We start from the raw sequence: 19,124 nt of genomic DNA, 5'->3' as shown, positions 1-19,124 counted from the left end.
CAAGTCAGCAGATGCCATTTGCCTAGATTGACCATGTGAAAAGGAGGTCAGGGCTCCTGTATCTTTTACAGTTGGAATTTCCTCTTCATCACAACAGTTAAAGCTGCAAGAGCCCTGCCCTCTTTTGTATCTGGTCACTCTAATATAGCTCCTGCAGCTTTTACTGTTGTGATGAAGAAGGAATTTCAGTAGGTGCTGCATGCATGCAAAGGACACCGGCTGAACGCAACCAGCGCTTACCAAATCAGGCAAGCATGGCAGTCGCTAGCAACTACACCTTCCTCTACCATTGCCCAGCAGAGGGAGGCATGGTTGCTTGGCAAAAGCAGCAGTCCCCTCATGCTATTTTCTTTCAAGGAGAGCATGAAAGGAGAAAGGGCTTTTCTGTAAAAGCCAATTTAGGTAAATCAGCTTTTATGGAACCCCCCCCCCTTCGTGCTTTCCTTGTAAGGAAGGAGCACGAGGGGCTGCTGCTGTGCCGCCAAGCAACTGCACCTATCTCTGCTCCGGGTGAGTCACCAAGCCCACGAAGGGCTCACGCAGCCTGGCCTGCATGGGTGGGCGGAAGAAGTTGCTCCTCGGGGACCTGCCCAGCATGAACTCAAGTGAGTCCATCCATCCCTACACAGCATTAGCTGGGTAATGTGGATGAATGAATAGATATGTCCTTCTGTGTTCAGAAAGTCTTGAGTAAGCTTCAGAATGGAGCATTCGTGCCCATAATGTTACCTAAGTGGCCCCTTTGCAGCTGCCATTTATATAACATTACCTTCCCAGAAAAGCCCGAACCACCATTATTGCAGAAAATGGTGGCTCACTAAGAGGATGGTTGATCCCGCAGCTTTGTCATGTGTTCACCAGGCTGTCCAGAAGCTTGTCAGCACCATGAGTAGGGTCCGTAAGTGGCTCAGCCAGACCCCAAAGAAGCTGGGCTCAGGTGAATCTGTTAATTCATATCTGAGCCCCAAGTAATAGGGTGAATATTAATAATAACAGACATATTCCTGTCCTTAGAAACAAACAGGATGAACTACAGGTATGTACTTGCATCCAGACCCGAACAGAACACCATTCTTTTGGGCCTGATACAAACTAGTAACACAGACCCACACACATGGCATCATCCTGGCTCTTATATGCAATCTCACGAGTCATGAAAAAAATGTTTCTATTTTAATTCCTGAATTACATGTTCTACATTTCCGATATCACACCACGGACCACACTGGGGCTTCTTTCTTTCTTTCTTTCTTTCTTTCTTTCTTTCTTTTTTACCTTGTTCCAAAATACCTGCCCCCTTTTGCTTTAGAAAAAAGAAAAAGAAAAAAACAAGCTATAAAGCTTGATGAGTATTTTGTAACCTTTAGAAAAGTCCTAATAAAGGTATTATCCTGTCAATGTTTGTTAAAATCATTATTGTAATGGACCAACACAGCTGCAAACATTTGATAAATATCTCTATATTGAAATAATGATTGTCTTGTTTTTGTTCATCTACCTCCCTAATTAGTGTATTGCCTAAGCCAGACTGCAGACTGAGCTTTGTCCTGGGAAAAAAAAGGGATTTATTGGTCTACTTTAGCTGCTTTTAATTCCCTTTCTTTCACCCGTTATGTTTTTAGCTGCTTGATTTGTATTTACATCCAGACATGCCAGTATTATTTATTTATTTGTTAAAACGTTTGTATCCTGCTCAATAACACTAGGATCTCAGGGTGATTGTGGTGTGTGTGTGTGTGTGTGTGTGTGTGTGTGTGTGTGAGAGAGAGAGAGAGAGAGATGTCCATGATTTACATGGTGCTTTGTCCCATCCTACCAACTATCCCTGCCTCCTGCCTTTTCCCAAGGGATTTTAGTTCTTGAGCATGTCACATAGGGAAGCACAAATGTTTGTTGAGGTGTGTTTTTTTGGTTGTTTTTCCTTCTGTGCCTTCCTATATGTTATGCTACATAATCTGTAGGTGGTGCTGTGGTATAGTGAAATTGTGCAACTACCCAAGTGTTTCGTTCTGCCATTCCTCAAAATACTAAACTTTTTCCCATTAAAAAAAACAGTGCAAAAATGCTTGGAAAGCACAGAACAGGCCCTAGAGAATGATGACAATGTCTAAAGCACACACAAACTACTGTGAGTGAGGAATCATGAGCACACAATAAATGCCTCACCTACAAAAGCTCAAGGTCTGGATGATAGTTACATAGATACAGGGAAATAAGCTTCCATAAATATCCTCAGGCATGATCTACAATTTAGCCACAGTTATTTTCCTCATGATAGTGGTGTTGCAGCATCATTCTTTTTCCCCAGTGCGGAAAAGTGTACCTTCCCCCCACCCTTTATAACCCTTTATTAAGATCTTTTTCCCATAGCGTTGCAACCCTTGTCAAATGCCTTTACATCAGCATGTGTCATATATGGATTGTGGGGGGAGGGTTGCCACTGGGCATCCTATGCATTCATTCTTCAGCACCCAGAACATTTAGACCCAGGACGTGTATTACAGAATTTTGATTTGGCAGGGGACTCCATGTGCTTTTTGCTATAAGGGACAGGAACTATGATTTATTGTAGCTTTTTACTACTGGGGACAGGAACTTTGATTTATTGTTTGTTTCCTTTGTAATGGGTTTGGATTCTAAATATTGCTATGCTGGGATCTTTTCAGAAGTTTCAGTTTAATACACTTGGTTGCTATTCTGTTCCTTTCTTATCTTTCTGGCATATAGTATTAAATTTTTTAAAAGCCACTGCTGACATCTGAAAAATGACTAATGTGATAACAGTAGCAAAAGGAATAAACTTGGGGTCCCAGATCCATTTGTAGCCTTTGGCTACTTTGTGGTTTGGGATGCATAAGGTCATGTGATAAAAATGAAGGGGAAAACAGATGCACGCACGCAGAAAAAGCAGAAGAAATGGAGAGAGATTCAGTGCTGAATTTATTATTATTATTTATTTATTTATTTATTTATTTATTTATTTATTTATTTATATAGCACCATCAATGTACATGGTGCTGTACAGAGTAAAACAGTAAATAGCAAGATCCTGCTTACATTCTAATAAAACCATAATAAAACAATAAGGAGGGGAAGAGAATGCAAACAGGCACAGGGTAGGGTAAACAGGCACTGGGTAGGGTAAAACTAACAGTATAAAGTCAGAACAAAATTTCTGCCAGACTTAAAATTGATTTGATAGGGAGGCAGCCATAGTGTCTCAGCCTCGGGCTGAAGTGTGAAGAAAAAGAGTAAGTTCTTCTACAGTGATATAATTCTTGATCATTTTGTCTTGGAAATGGATAGAGGAATTGTCATGGTTCTTTGTTCTTGAAATAAATCATTTTAAAAGAATGAGGATTAAAACACATTCAAAAAAATGTTCCAGCATTATAATGTTCCAGCATTATACTTTCAGAGAATATGTTGTCTTATTAGATGAAAGCTTTTCTTTCTCTTTCGTGGAAGTTTCACATCTTTTACTTATACTATGCACTCCAGCTTGCACTGAGAAAAGTGGGAGGGGGAGAGACTTCGTTAGTCTAGAACTAGCATTATAAGGAGCCAGGGCCACCACTGCCTATGTGACTGCTGGGTCCCCCTCTCTGACGGTCCTGAGATGACGCAGGGCAATCAGGAGGCAACTGTGATTGCCCACAGTGTTCTGTGGAATGGCCACATCCTCCATCCATCCAATATTGTAACTGCGCTCCCACTGGATCTGTTGTGTAAGCAGGACTCACCACTCATGCAACGGAAAGCTAGTGCTTCAAAATGAAATCTCAGAAATGCTTGTTTCCGGAATGAGACAGGTCAGCAGAACTTCCTTCTGCAAGCTTTACTGACCTGCCCTATTCCTGAAATGAGTGTTTTTGCTTGTTTGTGGTTGCTTTTAGAACCACAGTCTCCCCATTGCGCTACTGGTGGTGCCCAGGTAGGCTGGATACGGCCCATAGTCTTCCGGACTGAAAAGTATTTAGTAGCCCTTGATGATGCATTTCAAACTCTTCACATTTGTTAATACAAGTAGGAACTGTTCTACTTCTTATGTTTGAGTTTGAACAGATAATCCTTGCCTTGACTCTAAAATGGCTTTTGGCAAATAGTATGATCTGGTATTCAAAGCATGAAAGGCTGCATATCCTCATCAAGAGAAGAAATATTTGTTCATTCATTTGGTGTCAGATGAGACTGACTCTTTTGCCTTGATGATTAGTTTTTAAATTAAGAAAACTTGCTCTTGCAGTTAATGAGGATCAGCAGAGAACTATGGAAGGGTGGGGGGGAGCTTCATTTGTTAAACATGAGGCAGTCACTGATGGTGGTCTCAATCACCTTTTAGTACATTGGATAGGAACTGAAAATCTTAAGATTCAGAATTCAAGACTTGGAATGTGTTACCGCTCCAAATGTTAATTGTCAAACTATTTTAGCCGCACAATGCTGTCCATGTCTATTAAAAAGTAAATCTCATTGAGTTCAATAGGGCTTACTCCCAGATCAGTGTGTAAAGAATTGCTCTCTAAAGCAGGGGTAGGCCATGGGCATATTTGGCAATTTGAGAAAATGTCCTGGGCACCATCACAAAATGGATGCCATGAGAGGCATTGTAAAGAACAAGTAACCTGTCCAAAAGAGTGGGTACAAGGCAGCGGTGGAGTCTAATCCCAACACAATAAACACATTCTTTGAACCCAGTTTCCAGCACTAACAAAAAACTATTTCAAAGCAATCCCAACTACTTGTAAAAAAAAGTGCTTCTTTGTTTGCTTTTGAAGTGGCAGGGGTACACTTCACAGGGCAAAGACCCCACATTGCCTAGCCCAACTCAGAAGACATCTTTGGACTTTGTCTCCCATTGGAAGCCTTGTTCTCATTTTTTGGGTGGTTTCTGAAGCCTCAAATTTTGTATGAGCAATGACTTCCAACCAAAAGGAAGCCACTACAGGAGATGACCACATCGTATGTCTCCATGAGCCATTGTTCTCATTAAATCGCCAGCATCTGGCAGAGCTAACCAGCTTCTTTTTAACAATCCTCTATGGAAAAATCTGTTGTTGCTGTTGTTGTTGTTGTAATATCAGGCTCCATTTTAAATCTACAAAGATAGTATGGATTCCATTCCTCTCCGACAGTTTGAATATCTGGTGTCTGAACGATGCAGCAAGCATTGGTCCAAGTGGGGGCAATGCAGTTAGGCTTTGCTTCAGGCAGCGAAGTGTTATGGGCTGGCATTGGCAGTGGGTCACAGGTGGTTTGGGCTAGATTGATGCAGTAGGACATTAGGTGGATGAAGTTGCTTGTAAGTAGTGATGTGGGATGGAAATTTTCCCACTTAAATTTTTCAATTTCATAAGTTTCATGGTAAAAATGAATGAGACAAGCTTGGCAATTTCAAACTTGTAATAAATGTTTATTTTTTGTGAACCACCCAGAGAGCTTTGGCTATTGGGTGGTATATAAAAAAAATACATAAATAAATAAACTATCAGGTGATTATCCCTAGCATACATGTATATCATTGAAATACATATATATCTCAGGGTGAAATGGATCTCATAAATAGTGACAGTAAAACTGAAGGTGCCCCAACAACCTTAGTGGAAGAGAGATAAAATTGATGAACAGTTGTTAGCATATCACAGTTTTTTAGTTTGCTAAAATTAATTAGTGTTTTCAGTACCTTTGTTTCTTCCTAAATTAAACATTATAAGGGAAGTACATGCTATTATCTTTATTTTTTTGCAATTTTTCAAATAAAAAATCTACGTAATGTATTTATTTATTTATTTATTACATTTCTATACCGCCCAATAGCCGGAGCTCTTAATTGGCCCAGTTTACACGGTCACCATGGCTCAAACAAGCCACAGTGGTTTGTTTAAGCTGTGACATGTGCTAGGGGCCATTTTCCTAATTACCCACCTGGACATGGCTTGTCGTGTCATCAGAACCTGGGCAGCATGGCTTGTTTGAGGGGAAAACAACTCTCAAATAACTCTGTTGTTGGGTTATTTGAGGATTGTTTGGATGCCATGACAAGCCCAGGTTAGGATGACATGACAAGCTCATCCTAGGTGGGTATTTAGGCAAAGTGTGTCCAGCATGCACCAGCACACAATGCAGCTTAATGCATACCAAGCCATTAAGTGTGCTTTAATTTTTCCTCTCAAATATTTCTGGGCAAATATTTGAAGAAGAAAAGGTTTCTAGCTTTGTTGTTTACAAAATACAAGTAAAAACAAACAGACTAAATTAGATTTCTCTACGACAGGGGAGGGCAACTTGTGGCCCATCAGATGTTTTGGCTTATGCCTTCGATCAGGCCTAGCCAGCCAAATTCAGTATAATTCTCTGATTTCCACCTTATTGCTTATTCCAACTTGTGCCCATATTGGATTATGAGCTTTATCTATGTGTGTATGTTTGTGTGGTGGGCTGGTCTGAGGTTGCACAAACATTAGTACATATCCATTGTGTGCATTTTTCAAATGGATGCATTTTTCTCTCATTGACTAAATCAAATGTGTGCATGTTTCATGCCCATTTTCAATGTACACATTTTTTCAAATGCCCTTTTTGTTGTGTATCACATTGCAAACTCGAATATGGACAGACTTCAGACCAGAGGTTGTATTTGTCCCTGCGTTTGGTTCCAGGAGCTCTGAACTGGAGTAAATTCGGACTAAAAACAAACTGCAAGAAATTTTTCAGATTCATAAGTTTTACACCACTCATACCTGTTTTTGTTTTGTTTTTTGTTCTTAGGAATTTTCATCTACTGATTAAAATTTCATCTACTGATGAGATCAGAAGATGAAATATTTTGCTCTAAATATATTTTGAAATTACTCTGTTGCTAATCTATCTTTCATACACACAGAGAGATTTCTCACCCATCTCTAGAATATATAGGGAGATATATTTTTAAATATGTTCATTGGTATATAAAACTATCAAAGAAATTATATATTTTATTGAGATAAGTGAGAAATGTATGTGTACGGGGTTCTCCTCTTTTATTCCAAATGCTTTAATATCTTTCAGGAACGAAAAGGCCACCTTTCTGGCCCATGAATCCCTATAGGTCTTAGCCGACAGCTTCGTCTTGATGGTCATTTACAAATGCTAATGGCTGACACTCTTTTGCCCTTACAAATATTTCAAGCGGGAGCTTGATATACTAAGAATGTTGCACTGTTATATAGCTTTTTGTAAACGATTTGCTGAGATAAGTTCTATGCAGTTAAAAATCAGGCTTGGAGACAGGTGCATCAAAATGGTAAATGTGGACATCGTGGGCATAGAATCCAAATTGTTCCACTCAATGTGAACTAATTTAATATTTCAGGTAAGCTGCTTTCAGCAAAACAGAGCAAAACTAAACAAAGCAAATCACATGTAATTGATGGCATTCGGAGTTGCACGGCCCCCCTGCAAGGCTGGTGCATTTCATTTCTAACATCTGATACGTAGATATAAGAGTACATGGGGGTAAGGAGGGGTGGATAGCAGCATAGGTTTTGTACATCTTCAAAGAGCTAAAGCAGATTTGTTCTGTGAAGTCTCAATGCCCAGACCAAGAGTCATCTATTTCCCTTGTCATAAAAAAATCCTTTGTACTATTGTGTGTGTGTGTGTGTGTGTGTGTGCGCACACATGTGTGTGTGTATGGGAGGATGGGGAAGTATGTAATATTACTTTTCTTAGCAGATGTTGTCATCATATTTCCTTTGTCAATGGGCTATTTCTTTCATCTCATTAACGCCATCCTGCCACGCCCGGCATAGCCTGGGCGTGGGGGGGGCTGTTGTGGGTGGGGCCAAGAGGAGACACTGAAGCCAGTCAATGACTGGCAAACAGGCTGGGTCACGTGGCCGGGAGGGGATGAGAGGAAAGAAAACAGCTGTTTTCCCTCCCAATTTCCTCTTTTGTCGCGCAGCTCCCTCTCTCCCACCCTGTAGGCAGTATGAGCTTGCTGGTCGCCATTAGAGGGCCGAGTAGGATTTTTTTGCTCTTGTCCTAATTTGGCCAAGAGTTTTTCACATACTCCATACTGTAGAACAGCTTGGGAGTATTAAATAGGTTAATTGGTTCATGTTAATAATTCGGTCACATTTGATTTAGGGCGGTAGGTAAGGGCATCCTGAGAGGGTTAATGGGGCAGTGAGCATTCACAGGCACTGTTGAGGTGAGGGGTAACTCCTGAGGCTCCCTGCTTTGAGCCTAGCGGCCTGGCAGGAGAGATAAGGGTTACCTCTGAGGCCGACCCTCCTCTCTCACTCAGAGCCAGGTGGCCTGTGCTGGAGCGACACCTGAAGGTCTTCCTACCCCATAAGGGGAAGCCTGTGGGATGGCGAAGTCCCAGGCACCAATCCACAGGTGGCGAACGGCTCGCCCAAATGAGGAAAAGGCCTGTCAAGAGGCCTGATTGACGATGCCCTTTATATAGGAATTTCCCCCTTGCAGATCACTTAATAAAATGTGGCCCAGTTCAAATCCAATACTTGGTGTCGTCTCTTTATTTCTTGCCTCCACTCACCGCAATAAGGACCTTTCTGCACATATATAGAAACAACTTACGTTACCTACTGCAGGGAGCTTCAGTATGCCACACTGTTCACAAACATACAAATGTCTCTTATTGCATGTGAAATGTACACTTAAAACACTGCATGTACATTTACATTTTGCCATGTGTGAACCGTCAGTACAGCCAATTTGAATTGGGGTAAATGCATCTGGATTACTATGGAAAGCAACTCTGTTGAAAATTGGTATCCTAATTTTATCTTTGTGCAGTCCATACAGAATTCAAAATTACATTATTGTTTTCCCTTTGGAGTTTTGTTAAGGGCTTTTTCAATATGGTTATTCAATAAGGGTTGGAAGGTTTTTAAAAACAGAAATAAAAGCCTGAGTTGCTTAATTTTTCTATCTTGCTGTGTACAAAAGTATATGGAAAAACAAGGAGTAAGGACTCCCACATTTCTGAAATCCTCTGCAACTGGAAAAAAAATGTTGTGTTCTCCAAGCTGGTATTAAAGATATTTAACTAGGACCATGACCTTTCAAAAACTGGAAAGAGGAAGAAGGAAATATGTCATTGTGAATATGTGCATGCCCTATAACCAATTCCATGACTGATGAGCTAAAATTATCCTTTCCTCCCCCCCCTTTTCTCTCCTTCTTCTCCCTCTCCCCCCTCCTCTCTCTGTCTCTGTTTGCCTGATAGGTTTTCTGAGCACTGGAGATCAAGCTGCAAAAGGCAATTATGGATTGCTTGACCAAATCCAAGCTTTGCGATGGATTGAAGAAAATATTGGATCATTTGGAGGAGACCCAAAAAGGGTTACTATTTTTGGATCAGGGGCAGGAGCATCCTGTGTTAGTCTACTGACACTGTCTCACTATTCAGAAGGTAATAGTCCTCCTTAGCTAAATACAAGGAATTTAAAAATATATAATTTAATAGAGAATCACAAAAAATAGTGGAACACCCAAGGTATTATGTCTGCTCTTCTAGTACTTTAATTCAGGGTTGTTGTTGTTGTTTAAAAAATAACCCAGTTGAGAATGTAATTTTAATGTGGCGTCAGGACAAACATTCTGCAGAAAATACAAAACTCTCTATAAGCTTAAATAGTATTTAGACAGCTTAGTCTACTTAAATCCATTTTTATGTTAAAAATAGATCAGGGGTTCCCAATGTTTTTGAGCCAGTGGGTACATTTGGAAATGTGATAAACTGCCATGAGCAATATCACAAAATGGCTGCAATGGGGGGCATGACTAGTCACAAACCAGCTGGCATGGGGGTGGGGTGGGGGAGCTGGCTACTAAGAAAGGATGGAGAATCTGTACCTCAAGAAATGGGTTAAATGCCAGAAGCTGGTTTTGAGCCCCAAATTCCAAGCCTCACGTTTAACTTCATAAATCAGAATACTTATTTCACAGAAGGAAAACTGAGAAGGCAAGTGCTGAGGCTTAGAGAGAAAACAAACAAACGAACAAAACCTTGCCCACGATACTGAGTACAAGGCACAGATTGTGTCTGATGCCCAAAGGACATAATACATATGTGGCCCACCTATATCGCAACAAAATAGTCCGTTTTCCTTCTGTGAAATGTGAAGACAAATCACTAAGGCTCTGAGTCAAGTAAGTTGCCCTCCCCCTCCAAAAAAATGAATACAAAGTAGAGGCTAGGTGTGATGTCCAAATGGCAAACCAAATATTTACGTCCCACAATGCACAACCAAGTGCCCATTTTACAGAAAGGGATCCAAGTAATTTCCCCAAATCACATCTGAATGAATTCATTTATTAAAAGCAATAGGAAGATCACCCACAATTCATTGCCCTAAATTAATTCTTATGGAATTGACTCCAAAACGGATCGTTTACCTTCTGTAATCAGCAAACCCCACATACTCTTTCTTTCTCTCCCCGGAGATCAGAAGCCCTCCGTGCACATCCTATCTCGACCCCGGGTCATCAGTCATCCACGCATGTGTGCACATGCACATCGAGCACTCTACCTCTTTCAGTCATCCACGCATGTGTGCACATGCACATCGAGCACTCTACCTCTTTCAGTCATCCACGCATGTGTGCACATGCACATCGAGCACTCTACCTCTTTCAGTCATCCACGCATGTGTGCACATGCACATCGAGCACTCTACCTCTTTCAGTCATCCACGCATGTGTGCACATGCACATCGAGCACTCTACCTCTTTCTCCTGCACTCTGCCAGCCCCTAATCCTCCCCAGCCCCACAGCACTTCCTGCTGGTCCCCCAAGTCCCCTGTTGATCTCCAGCCAATACTCCATGACTCTGTCTGCTGTTTTCCTGTTCCCCGTAACTCTGCAAGTCCTTCCCAACATCCCCCACAGAACTCTATGGAACTCTCTGCCGTATCTTACTAGGCACTAGTGGGAAGGGTTTCTCTTCTTTTTAGACAGGCTCATTCTCCAGCCATCCAACCATCCAACTATCTTAATTTCTTCAGAATGCTTCTGGGGCCATGTTCACCCAGCTGCTGGGAGGGATTTAAAAATAATAATAAAGATAAGGCGCATGGGCACCACAGCGTGGCTGTATGGGCACATAGGCACCTATGGACTACATCAGGAGATCCCATAATAGATATTTTGTTAGCACCGTTAATGAGCCTCGTGTGGCGCAGAGCGGTAAAGCAGCAGTTTTTGCAGCCTAAACTCTCCCCACGGCCTGAGTTCGATCCCAGCGGAAGCTGGTTTCAGGCAGCCGGCTCGGGTCAACTCAGCCTTCCATCCTCCCGAGGTCGGTAAAATGAGTACCCAGTCAGCTGGGGGAAAGGTAATAACAGCCGGGGAAGGCAACGGCAAACCACCCCGCTATAAGGCCTGCCAAGACAACATCAGCGAAAGCTGGCGTCCCTCCAAGAGTCAGTAATGACTCAGTGCTTGCACGAGAGGTTCCTTTCCTTTCCTAGCACCGTTAAAGCATCTGTTACGTTCCATTTGAACAGCGTTTCCCACCTGTATTCCCTTTGCTAATTAGAATCTAGCTCGCAATGCCACTAGCGACCTAGCAAACTCCTATTTATTTATTTATTGCATTTTTATACTGCCCAATAGCCGAAGCTCTCTGGGCAGTTTACAAAAATTAAAACCACAAAAACCATTCAAAATATAAAACAATCAGTGCGACGGTGGAATCAGTTACCTAGGGAGGTTGTGGGCTCCCCCACACTAGAGGCATTCAAGAGGCAGCTGGACAACCATCTGTCAGGGATGCTTTAGGGTGGATTCCTGCATTGAGCAGGGGGTTGGACTCGATGGCCTTGTAGGCCCCTTCCAACTCTGCTATTCTATGATTCTATGATTCTAAAAGCATAATATAAAATAAAATATAAAAACACAGCCAGGATACAACCAAGCAGCAGTGCAGAAATTAATACAGATTTAAAATACAAATTTAAAACAGCAAAGTTAAAATAAAGTTGCTACACTGTTAAAATACTGAGAAAATAAAAAGGTCTTTACCTGGTGTCTAAGAGTATAGTGTAGGTGCCCGGCGAATCTCTTTAGAGAGCTCATTCTACAACCAGCCACAGCAGAGAAGGAAATACACATTTTATGAGTCATGGTCAAACAAAATTCAGGGTTCATTATGTTATGATTTCATTGCTAGGTTAAAAAGGGGATTAATCACATTGTTTTGAGAAGTTTCCCCCATTTTTGTGGAGTTCTTATACTGTTTTCCTAGGCAATGCATTCTACCTGTGTGTGTTTTTATTAGAGTCTTTAGTTTTCGCACCTGAAATTCAAGTCATCTGGGATAGACCTTTAACAAAAAAAATTCCATCTGCTGTGCTGTGCTTTAGTGATGCAGAACAACTCTGGACCAGCTTCAGGTTGCTTCACATCACTGGAGCATAGAAGAAAAGTTGCACTGTGTTACTAAATCTGACCCCAAATTCCCAGTTCGTTTAGAAAAAAAATAAGTTATTAATGTGGTCAATGATTAAATGAAGAAACTCCCATCCAAGTAATGAGAAATGAGTTTGCAGAATAACACTCCTGGAATTCAAACCTATTAAATTGATTTTGGTGCAGCATAATTTTCCAAATTACATGATGCATGGCTTCTGTGAAACAGAAGAAGTACCATTTTTTCGTTTGCACAAGGCAGTCACATACCGAAGAAAATATTGCTTGTGGCTGTCATTCATATAAAGTCTTTTGCCAGAATTAAGATGCCCACATATGCAGCACCCTCAAAAAAACAGGGAATATGTCACCAAGAAGAAAAAGAAAAGGAGTTGGGGAGAAGAACATAATTTGGATAAATTTTGCACATGTTTGTTTATACGTATAGATGCCAATTTAGAAATAATTACTTTAAACAGAAATACAATACACTATAGTGAGAAGAGTGTGATCAGATAACCTGTGTATCCGCTTAGTGTGTTCTCCAGGGGCTAACTGTTGATGGGCAAGTTGATGACCATTACTCTTGTTGCTGTTTACATCTTTAAAGTAGGCTTGGAATGGGCAACCCTTCAAATAGAGAAGGCCTGCATTCAAATTGAAACTGCCCTCATACAGCCCTTCCACTAAACGATTGTCCTTTATGGACAGCTCACCTGCAAAATATTCTGATCACCACTCCCACCCACTGTAGAAGGCCCTTGGGATGAGAAATTCCTTTGTGGGAAGGAACCTTCAATCCCACCAGAGGTTTTGGGTGCAGCCTCAACAGAGCATTGTAGCTCCATTAAATCATAGAATCATAGAATCATAGAATAGCAGAGTTGGAAGGGGCCTACAAGGCCATCGAGTCCAACCCCCTGCTCAATGCAGGAAGCCACCCTAAAGCATCCCTGACAGATGGTTGTCCCCTCTTGAATGCCTCTAGTGTGGGAGAGCCCACAACCTCCCTTGGTAACTGATTCTATTGTCATACTGCTCTAACAGTCAGGAAGTTTTTCCTGATGTCCAGCTGGAATCTGGCTTCCTTTAACTTGAGCCCGTTATTCCGTGTCCTGCACTCTGGGAGGATCGAGAAGAGATCCTGGCCCTCCTCTGTGTGACAACCTTTTAAGTATTTGAAGAGTACTATCATGTCTCCCCTCAATCTTCTCTTCTCCAGGCTAAACATGCTCAGTTCTTTCAGTCTCTCTTCATAGGGCTTTGTTTCCAGAGCCCTGATCATCCTGGTTGCCCTCCTCTGAACGCGCTCCAGCTTGTCTGTATCCTTCTTGAATTGTGGAGCCCAGAACTGGACGCAATACTCTAGACGAGGCCTAACGAGGGCCGAATAGAGAGGAACCAGTACCTCACATGATTTGGAAGCTATACTTCTATTAATGCAGCCCAAAATAGCATTTGCCTTTCTTGCAGCCATATCACACTGTTGGCTCATATTCAGCTTGCGATCTACAACAATTCCAAGATCCTTCTCATTTGTAGTATTGCTGAGCCAAGTATTCCCCATCTTGTAACTGTGCCTTTGGTTTCTATTTCCTAAATGTAGAACTTGGCATTTATCTCTATTAAATTTCATTCTGTTGTTTTCAGCCCAGCACTCCAGCCTATCAAGATCACTTTGAAGTTTGCTTCTGTCTTCCAGGGTATTAGCTATCCCACCCAATTTTATGTAATCTGCAAATCTGATCAGCGTTCCCTGCACTTCCTTGTCCAAATCATTAATAAAAATGTTGAAGAGCACTGGGCCCAGGACTGAGCCCTGTGGTACCCCACTCGTTGCCTCTCCCCAGTTTGAAAAGGTTCCATTGATAAGTACTCTTTGAGTCCGATTCTGTAGCCAACTGTGAATCCACCTAATAGTTGTTCCATCTAGCCCACTTTTAGCTAGTTTGTTAATCAGAATATCATGGGGCACTTTGTCGAAAGCTTTGCTGAAGTCAAGATATATGACATCCACAGCATTCCACAGTCCACAAGGGAGGTTATCCTATCAAAAAATGAGATCAAATTAGTCTGCCAGGATTTGAAATCACTCCATTGATTTCAAGGTGTTTACAGATTGACTTCTTTATAATCTGCTCCAGAATTTTCCCAGGGATGGATGTCAGACTGACTGGTCTGTCGTTCCCAGGTTCCTCCTTTTTGCCCTTTTTGAAGATAGGGACAACGTTAGCCCTCCTCCAGTCATCCGGCACCTCACCCGTCTTCCATGATTTTGCAAAGATAATAGACAAAGATTCTGAGAGTTCTTCTGCTAGCTCCTTCATTACTCTAGGATGCAGTTCATCGGGCCCTGGAGATTTGAACTCATTCAAGGAAATTAGGTGTTCTTTGACCATTTGTTTATCAATCTCAAATTGCAATCCTGCCCCCTCAACTTCTGCTTCACTTTTTCCAGGGAGGTCATAGACCCGCTTTTGGGAGAAGACTGAGGCAAAGTAGGAATTGAGCACTTCAGCCTTTTCTTTGTCATCTGTTATCAATTTGCCATCCCCATTAAGCAGTTGAACCACCATTTCTTTCCTCTGTCTTTTACTACTCACGTATCTGAAGAAAGCCTTTTTATTGCTTTTAGCATCCCTCGCTAATCTCAGCTCATTCACAGCTTTAGCCTTCCTGACGCCATTTTGGCACTTCTGTGCCACCTGTCTGTACTCTTCTTTTGTAGCCTGGCCTTCCTTCCTTCCTAGAATAGAGGGATTTAAACAGGCTGCACCTGCACAGGTGGTAGGGGAAGCCCATCCCTCACTGAACAGGCTCTTGCTCCAGGGTTCTCTGCAGAAACTCCCACCCAGTTTTACCGGGTGGTACCTATTTCCTCAAATGCTTTGCAGGGCCTAGACAGATTTTTACTGGCTGCCCAACTTGACAATCAGCTACCAGAAGACATGGTGATGGCCATCGATTTGGATGGCTTTATAAGGGGGTTGGATAAATTCCTGGAAGCAAAGGCTATCAATTGCTACTAGCCATGATGGTTGTGTGCTATCTCCAGTATTTGAGGCAGTAAGCCTGAGTGCACCAGTTGCTGGGGAGCATGGGTGGGAGGATGCTGTTGTACCATGTCCTGCTTGTTCATCCCTGGTCGACAGCTGGTTGGCCACTGTGTGAACAGAGTGCTGGACTAGATGGACCCTTGGTCTGATCCAACATGGCACTTCTTATGTTCTTATGTGTGCAATGTCTGTTTGGCTCCTTCCTGCCCCCAAAGTTGACCCCTGCCCAAGCCTGGCCAGCTGGACAGGAGTCAGACTTCTATGCAACTGACACAGGAGCCCTGTCCTCCTTTTCATATGGTCACCCTACTATATATACAGTTTTAGATGATAATGCACAAGATCTTTATAATTATACATATCATAAGAAAATTAATCCTCTTTTTTCTAAAAATAACCAAAACCCTGAATTATTAATTGATTTTGTATGATACTTTTATTATGTCAGGAATATCCCCAAATGCTTTTTAAAAAGTCTAAATGAGAATCCTGTTTTCAAAAAATCATTTTGATTCATTCTCATGAGATTTGGAAAACAAACACAAAAACCTTTTTTAAGTTTAAAGTCTGATTTGTATTTCTGAGGAGCTGCACAGTGACACAAACCAACAACATTTGGACCCATACATTGATCTGATGCAGGCAGGGTTCTAGACTGTGATTCTTATCCACATGTAAATGAGGACATGGGTGTACTGAAGATTTGTGAAACAGTGTTTTATCCCTAGACATTCACACTGGATTTTTCATACTTCATATGCAGGAACATGAAGAACTAGGAAGGATTTATCTAGGAGTTGATTAGTCAAGGAAAGTTACCAGGGTGGAGTGGTGGAGATGGAATTTAAAGCGATTTATTTTTGTACAAATGGAATAAAATTTCCTCTTCACTAGAATGTACTTCCTCTAGATAACAGAAAAGATTCTTTTGCTTCGTCAATGCTACTTGTTCATGTATTTTAATTTTAACTTTTGCACCTGCAGGTCTGTTCCAAAAGGCAATCATACAAAGTGGAACAGCCCTGTCCAGCTGGGCAGTGAACTACCAGCCTGCCAAGTACACTGCAATTTTGGCAGAAAAAGTGGGCTGCAACACGTTGGACACTACAGACTTAGTTGAATGCTTTCGGAATAAGAACTACAAAGAACTCATTCAGCAAACTATCACGCCAGCTACATACCACATTGCCTTTGGGCCTGTGATTGATGGGGATGTAATTCCAGATGATCCTCAGATTCTGATGGAGCAGGGAGAATTTCTCAACTATGACATAATGCTAGGTGTAAACCAAGGGGAAGGTTTAAAATTTGTCGATGGCATTGTGGATAATGAAGAGGGGGTCTCTCCAAATGATTTTGATTTCTCTGTATCCAATTTTGTGGACAATCTATATGGTTATCCAGAAGGGAAAGATACCCTGCGAGAGACCATCAAGTTCATGTATACTGACTGGGCAGACAAGGAGAATCCTGAAACACGAAGAAAGACCTTGGTCGCACTCTTTACGGATCACCAGTGGGTCGCACCAGCTGTGGCCACGGCTGATTTGCATGCCCAGTATGGCTCCCCAACATACTTCTATGCATTTTATCACCACTGCCAGAGTGAAATGAAACCCAGCTGGGCTGACTCGGCACATGGCGATGAAGTTCCTTATGTGTTCGGCATTCCCATGATTGGCCCGACCGAATTGTTCAACTGCAACTTTTCAAAGAATGACGTCATGCTCAGTGCGGTTGTTATGACGTATTGGACAAACTTCGCCAAAACTGGGTAGGTTGCCACACGGCAGGTTTGTGCCTGGGCCATTCTTCTAAAACGCTAGGGCTGAGCATTCGGCCTTCAGATAAAATGTTGCCATTTGGTGGGGTGGGCAGTCATTACTTTGCAGAATGTTACTTCGCAAAATTAAGCAAGGCTATATTCAAAGAATGTGGGGATGTTGCCTGTGCACTTGTAAAAATATAGAGAAGCAGTCACATTCTTCTCTGGCCCTGCAAATCCCTCTGGTATAATACGCTTGGTCATTCTTCTTCTGTTATGCAGACTGTTTACATCACATGGGCGCCTGCCAGAGGCAAGAGGCCCTCCTCTACCCAATGCTACCCTGGTCCCCTCCGCCAAAACAATGTTACCAGAGGCAGGGATAGAAGGTGGTGGTGAGGAAGAGCAACAGCAGTGAAAGGAGAAGCAGCGGAGCTCCAGCCCCTGGTACTGTGTAGAATTGTAAACTGCCCAGAGAGCTTCGGCTATTGGGCGGTATAAAACGGCAATAAATTATAAATAATAATAAATTGTGTGCTGAGCCCAGACAGATACCCACACCATACAGAGGCACCTGGGACCAGAAACTCCTTTAATCATCATTCATTTTCAGGAAGTGATGGGTACTATAGTCCTTTGGAAGGAGGATGGTAAAGTTGAACTGAGGAATTTTCAGTAAGCAAAGCACAATACCCAGGAATCCAAACAAATATATAGCTTTGTTGTGTACATAGACTCTATGACAAAGACTTAACTGTGTGGTATGCCAAACCCAGTGCCGGATTTAGGAACAAGCCAAGTAAGCCATGGCGTAGGGCCTCATATTATGAGGGTCCTCTAAATATGCTGGAGATAACTAAAATGAAATTGCTTTGGCTTAAATATATTTGAAAGTCTGGTGTGACTTACAGAAGGAATGCCTTATATAGTGCCTTATATTGTGAACTGCCCAGAGAGCTCTGGCTATTGGGCGGTATAGAAATGTAATAAATAAATAAATAAATAAATAATAAAAAAAATATAGAGAAATATGTAGCATTTAGTATTTGAGACAGTTGAAAAGGAATTTAAATCAACTTACTTTATTAGTCCTTTTATACACATCTTCAGAGAAAGCTGTCTAACACTGTTTAACTACAAGCACTCCCTACGCTGGCTTGTACCTTTTCATTACCTATCCTATTATAATGTAATATACTTTTTCTCTTTATTTTAATGGTATGGGGCCCTGGAATCTTGATATGGTTTAGGGCCTCAGCCTGCCTTAATCCGGCCTTGGCCAAGCTTTCTAGTTAATCTGCCTTTGCTTCATAAATAGCCATTGTTTTGTTATCTAAAACCTTTTGTGTCTATTCTCAAACCTCTTTTTGCCCATTGGATTCTCCTACTACCTAATGTAATGAAAGATGCATTGCCGTTTCATGTAAAAATGGTGCAGTTATTAAGCCATGACTGTTCATGAAAGCCCTAGGCCTCAAGTTAAGGCTATAAAGCACGTTGAAGGCAAAGGAAGGTATGATGTAGATCAAACAAGTCCACTGTGTCTCCTCCACAGATTTAAGTAGATACCTTTCTTAAAACCAAAAGACCATAGGGAAAAGATACCTCTAGGAAGAATTGCAGAGGTTCCTTTCTTCGTCCAGGCTTATGGAATTAAAATTAATATGTAGACTTTTAAAATGAAGAAGAAACTTCTTGTATATTTTTAGAAGTACATCCAAAGGCAAATAAGGACACGTAACAGTACAAGTGGATACAAGTTGCTTGTTAATGAAGCTGGGGGAAACGGTTTGTGTAAAAAAAAAAATGCAGTATTTCCCCCTCTAAATAGCAAGCCGTGTTTGTTGGTCTGGTTTTGCTTTTGAAATTTGATTTTTCTTTC

The 19,124-nt window shown here is 41.7% G+C and overlaps 1 protein-coding gene across 3 annotated transcripts in view; it reads left to right on the top strand.

The window, feature by feature from the left end:
• NLGN4X (neuroligin 4 X-linked) overlaps positions 1-19,124 on the top strand; it is a 218,376-nt gene that overhangs the window by 187,162 nt on the left and 12,090 nt on the right. For all 3 annotated transcript variants that reach the window (XM_063126348.1, XM_063126347.1, XM_063126349.1), the window contains 2 exons: positions 9,236-9,421; positions 16,462-17,251. In XM_063126348.1, the coding sequence (XP_062982418.1) occupies positions 9,236-9,421; positions 16,462-17,251 (976 nt within the window). The remainder of the gene's footprint in view (positions 1-9,235; positions 9,422-16,461; positions 17,252-19,124) is intronic.

Source organism: Elgaria multicarinata, chromosome 5 (genome assembly GCF_023053635.1).
Source record: "Elgaria multicarinata webbii isolate HBS135686 ecotype San Diego chromosome 5, rElgMul1.1.pri, whole genome shotgun sequence".
Taxonomy (NCBI): domain Eukaryota; kingdom Metazoa; phylum Chordata; class Lepidosauria; order Squamata; family Anguidae; genus Elgaria; species Elgaria multicarinata.
This window is presented reverse-complemented; position numbering and strand designations above follow the sequence as displayed.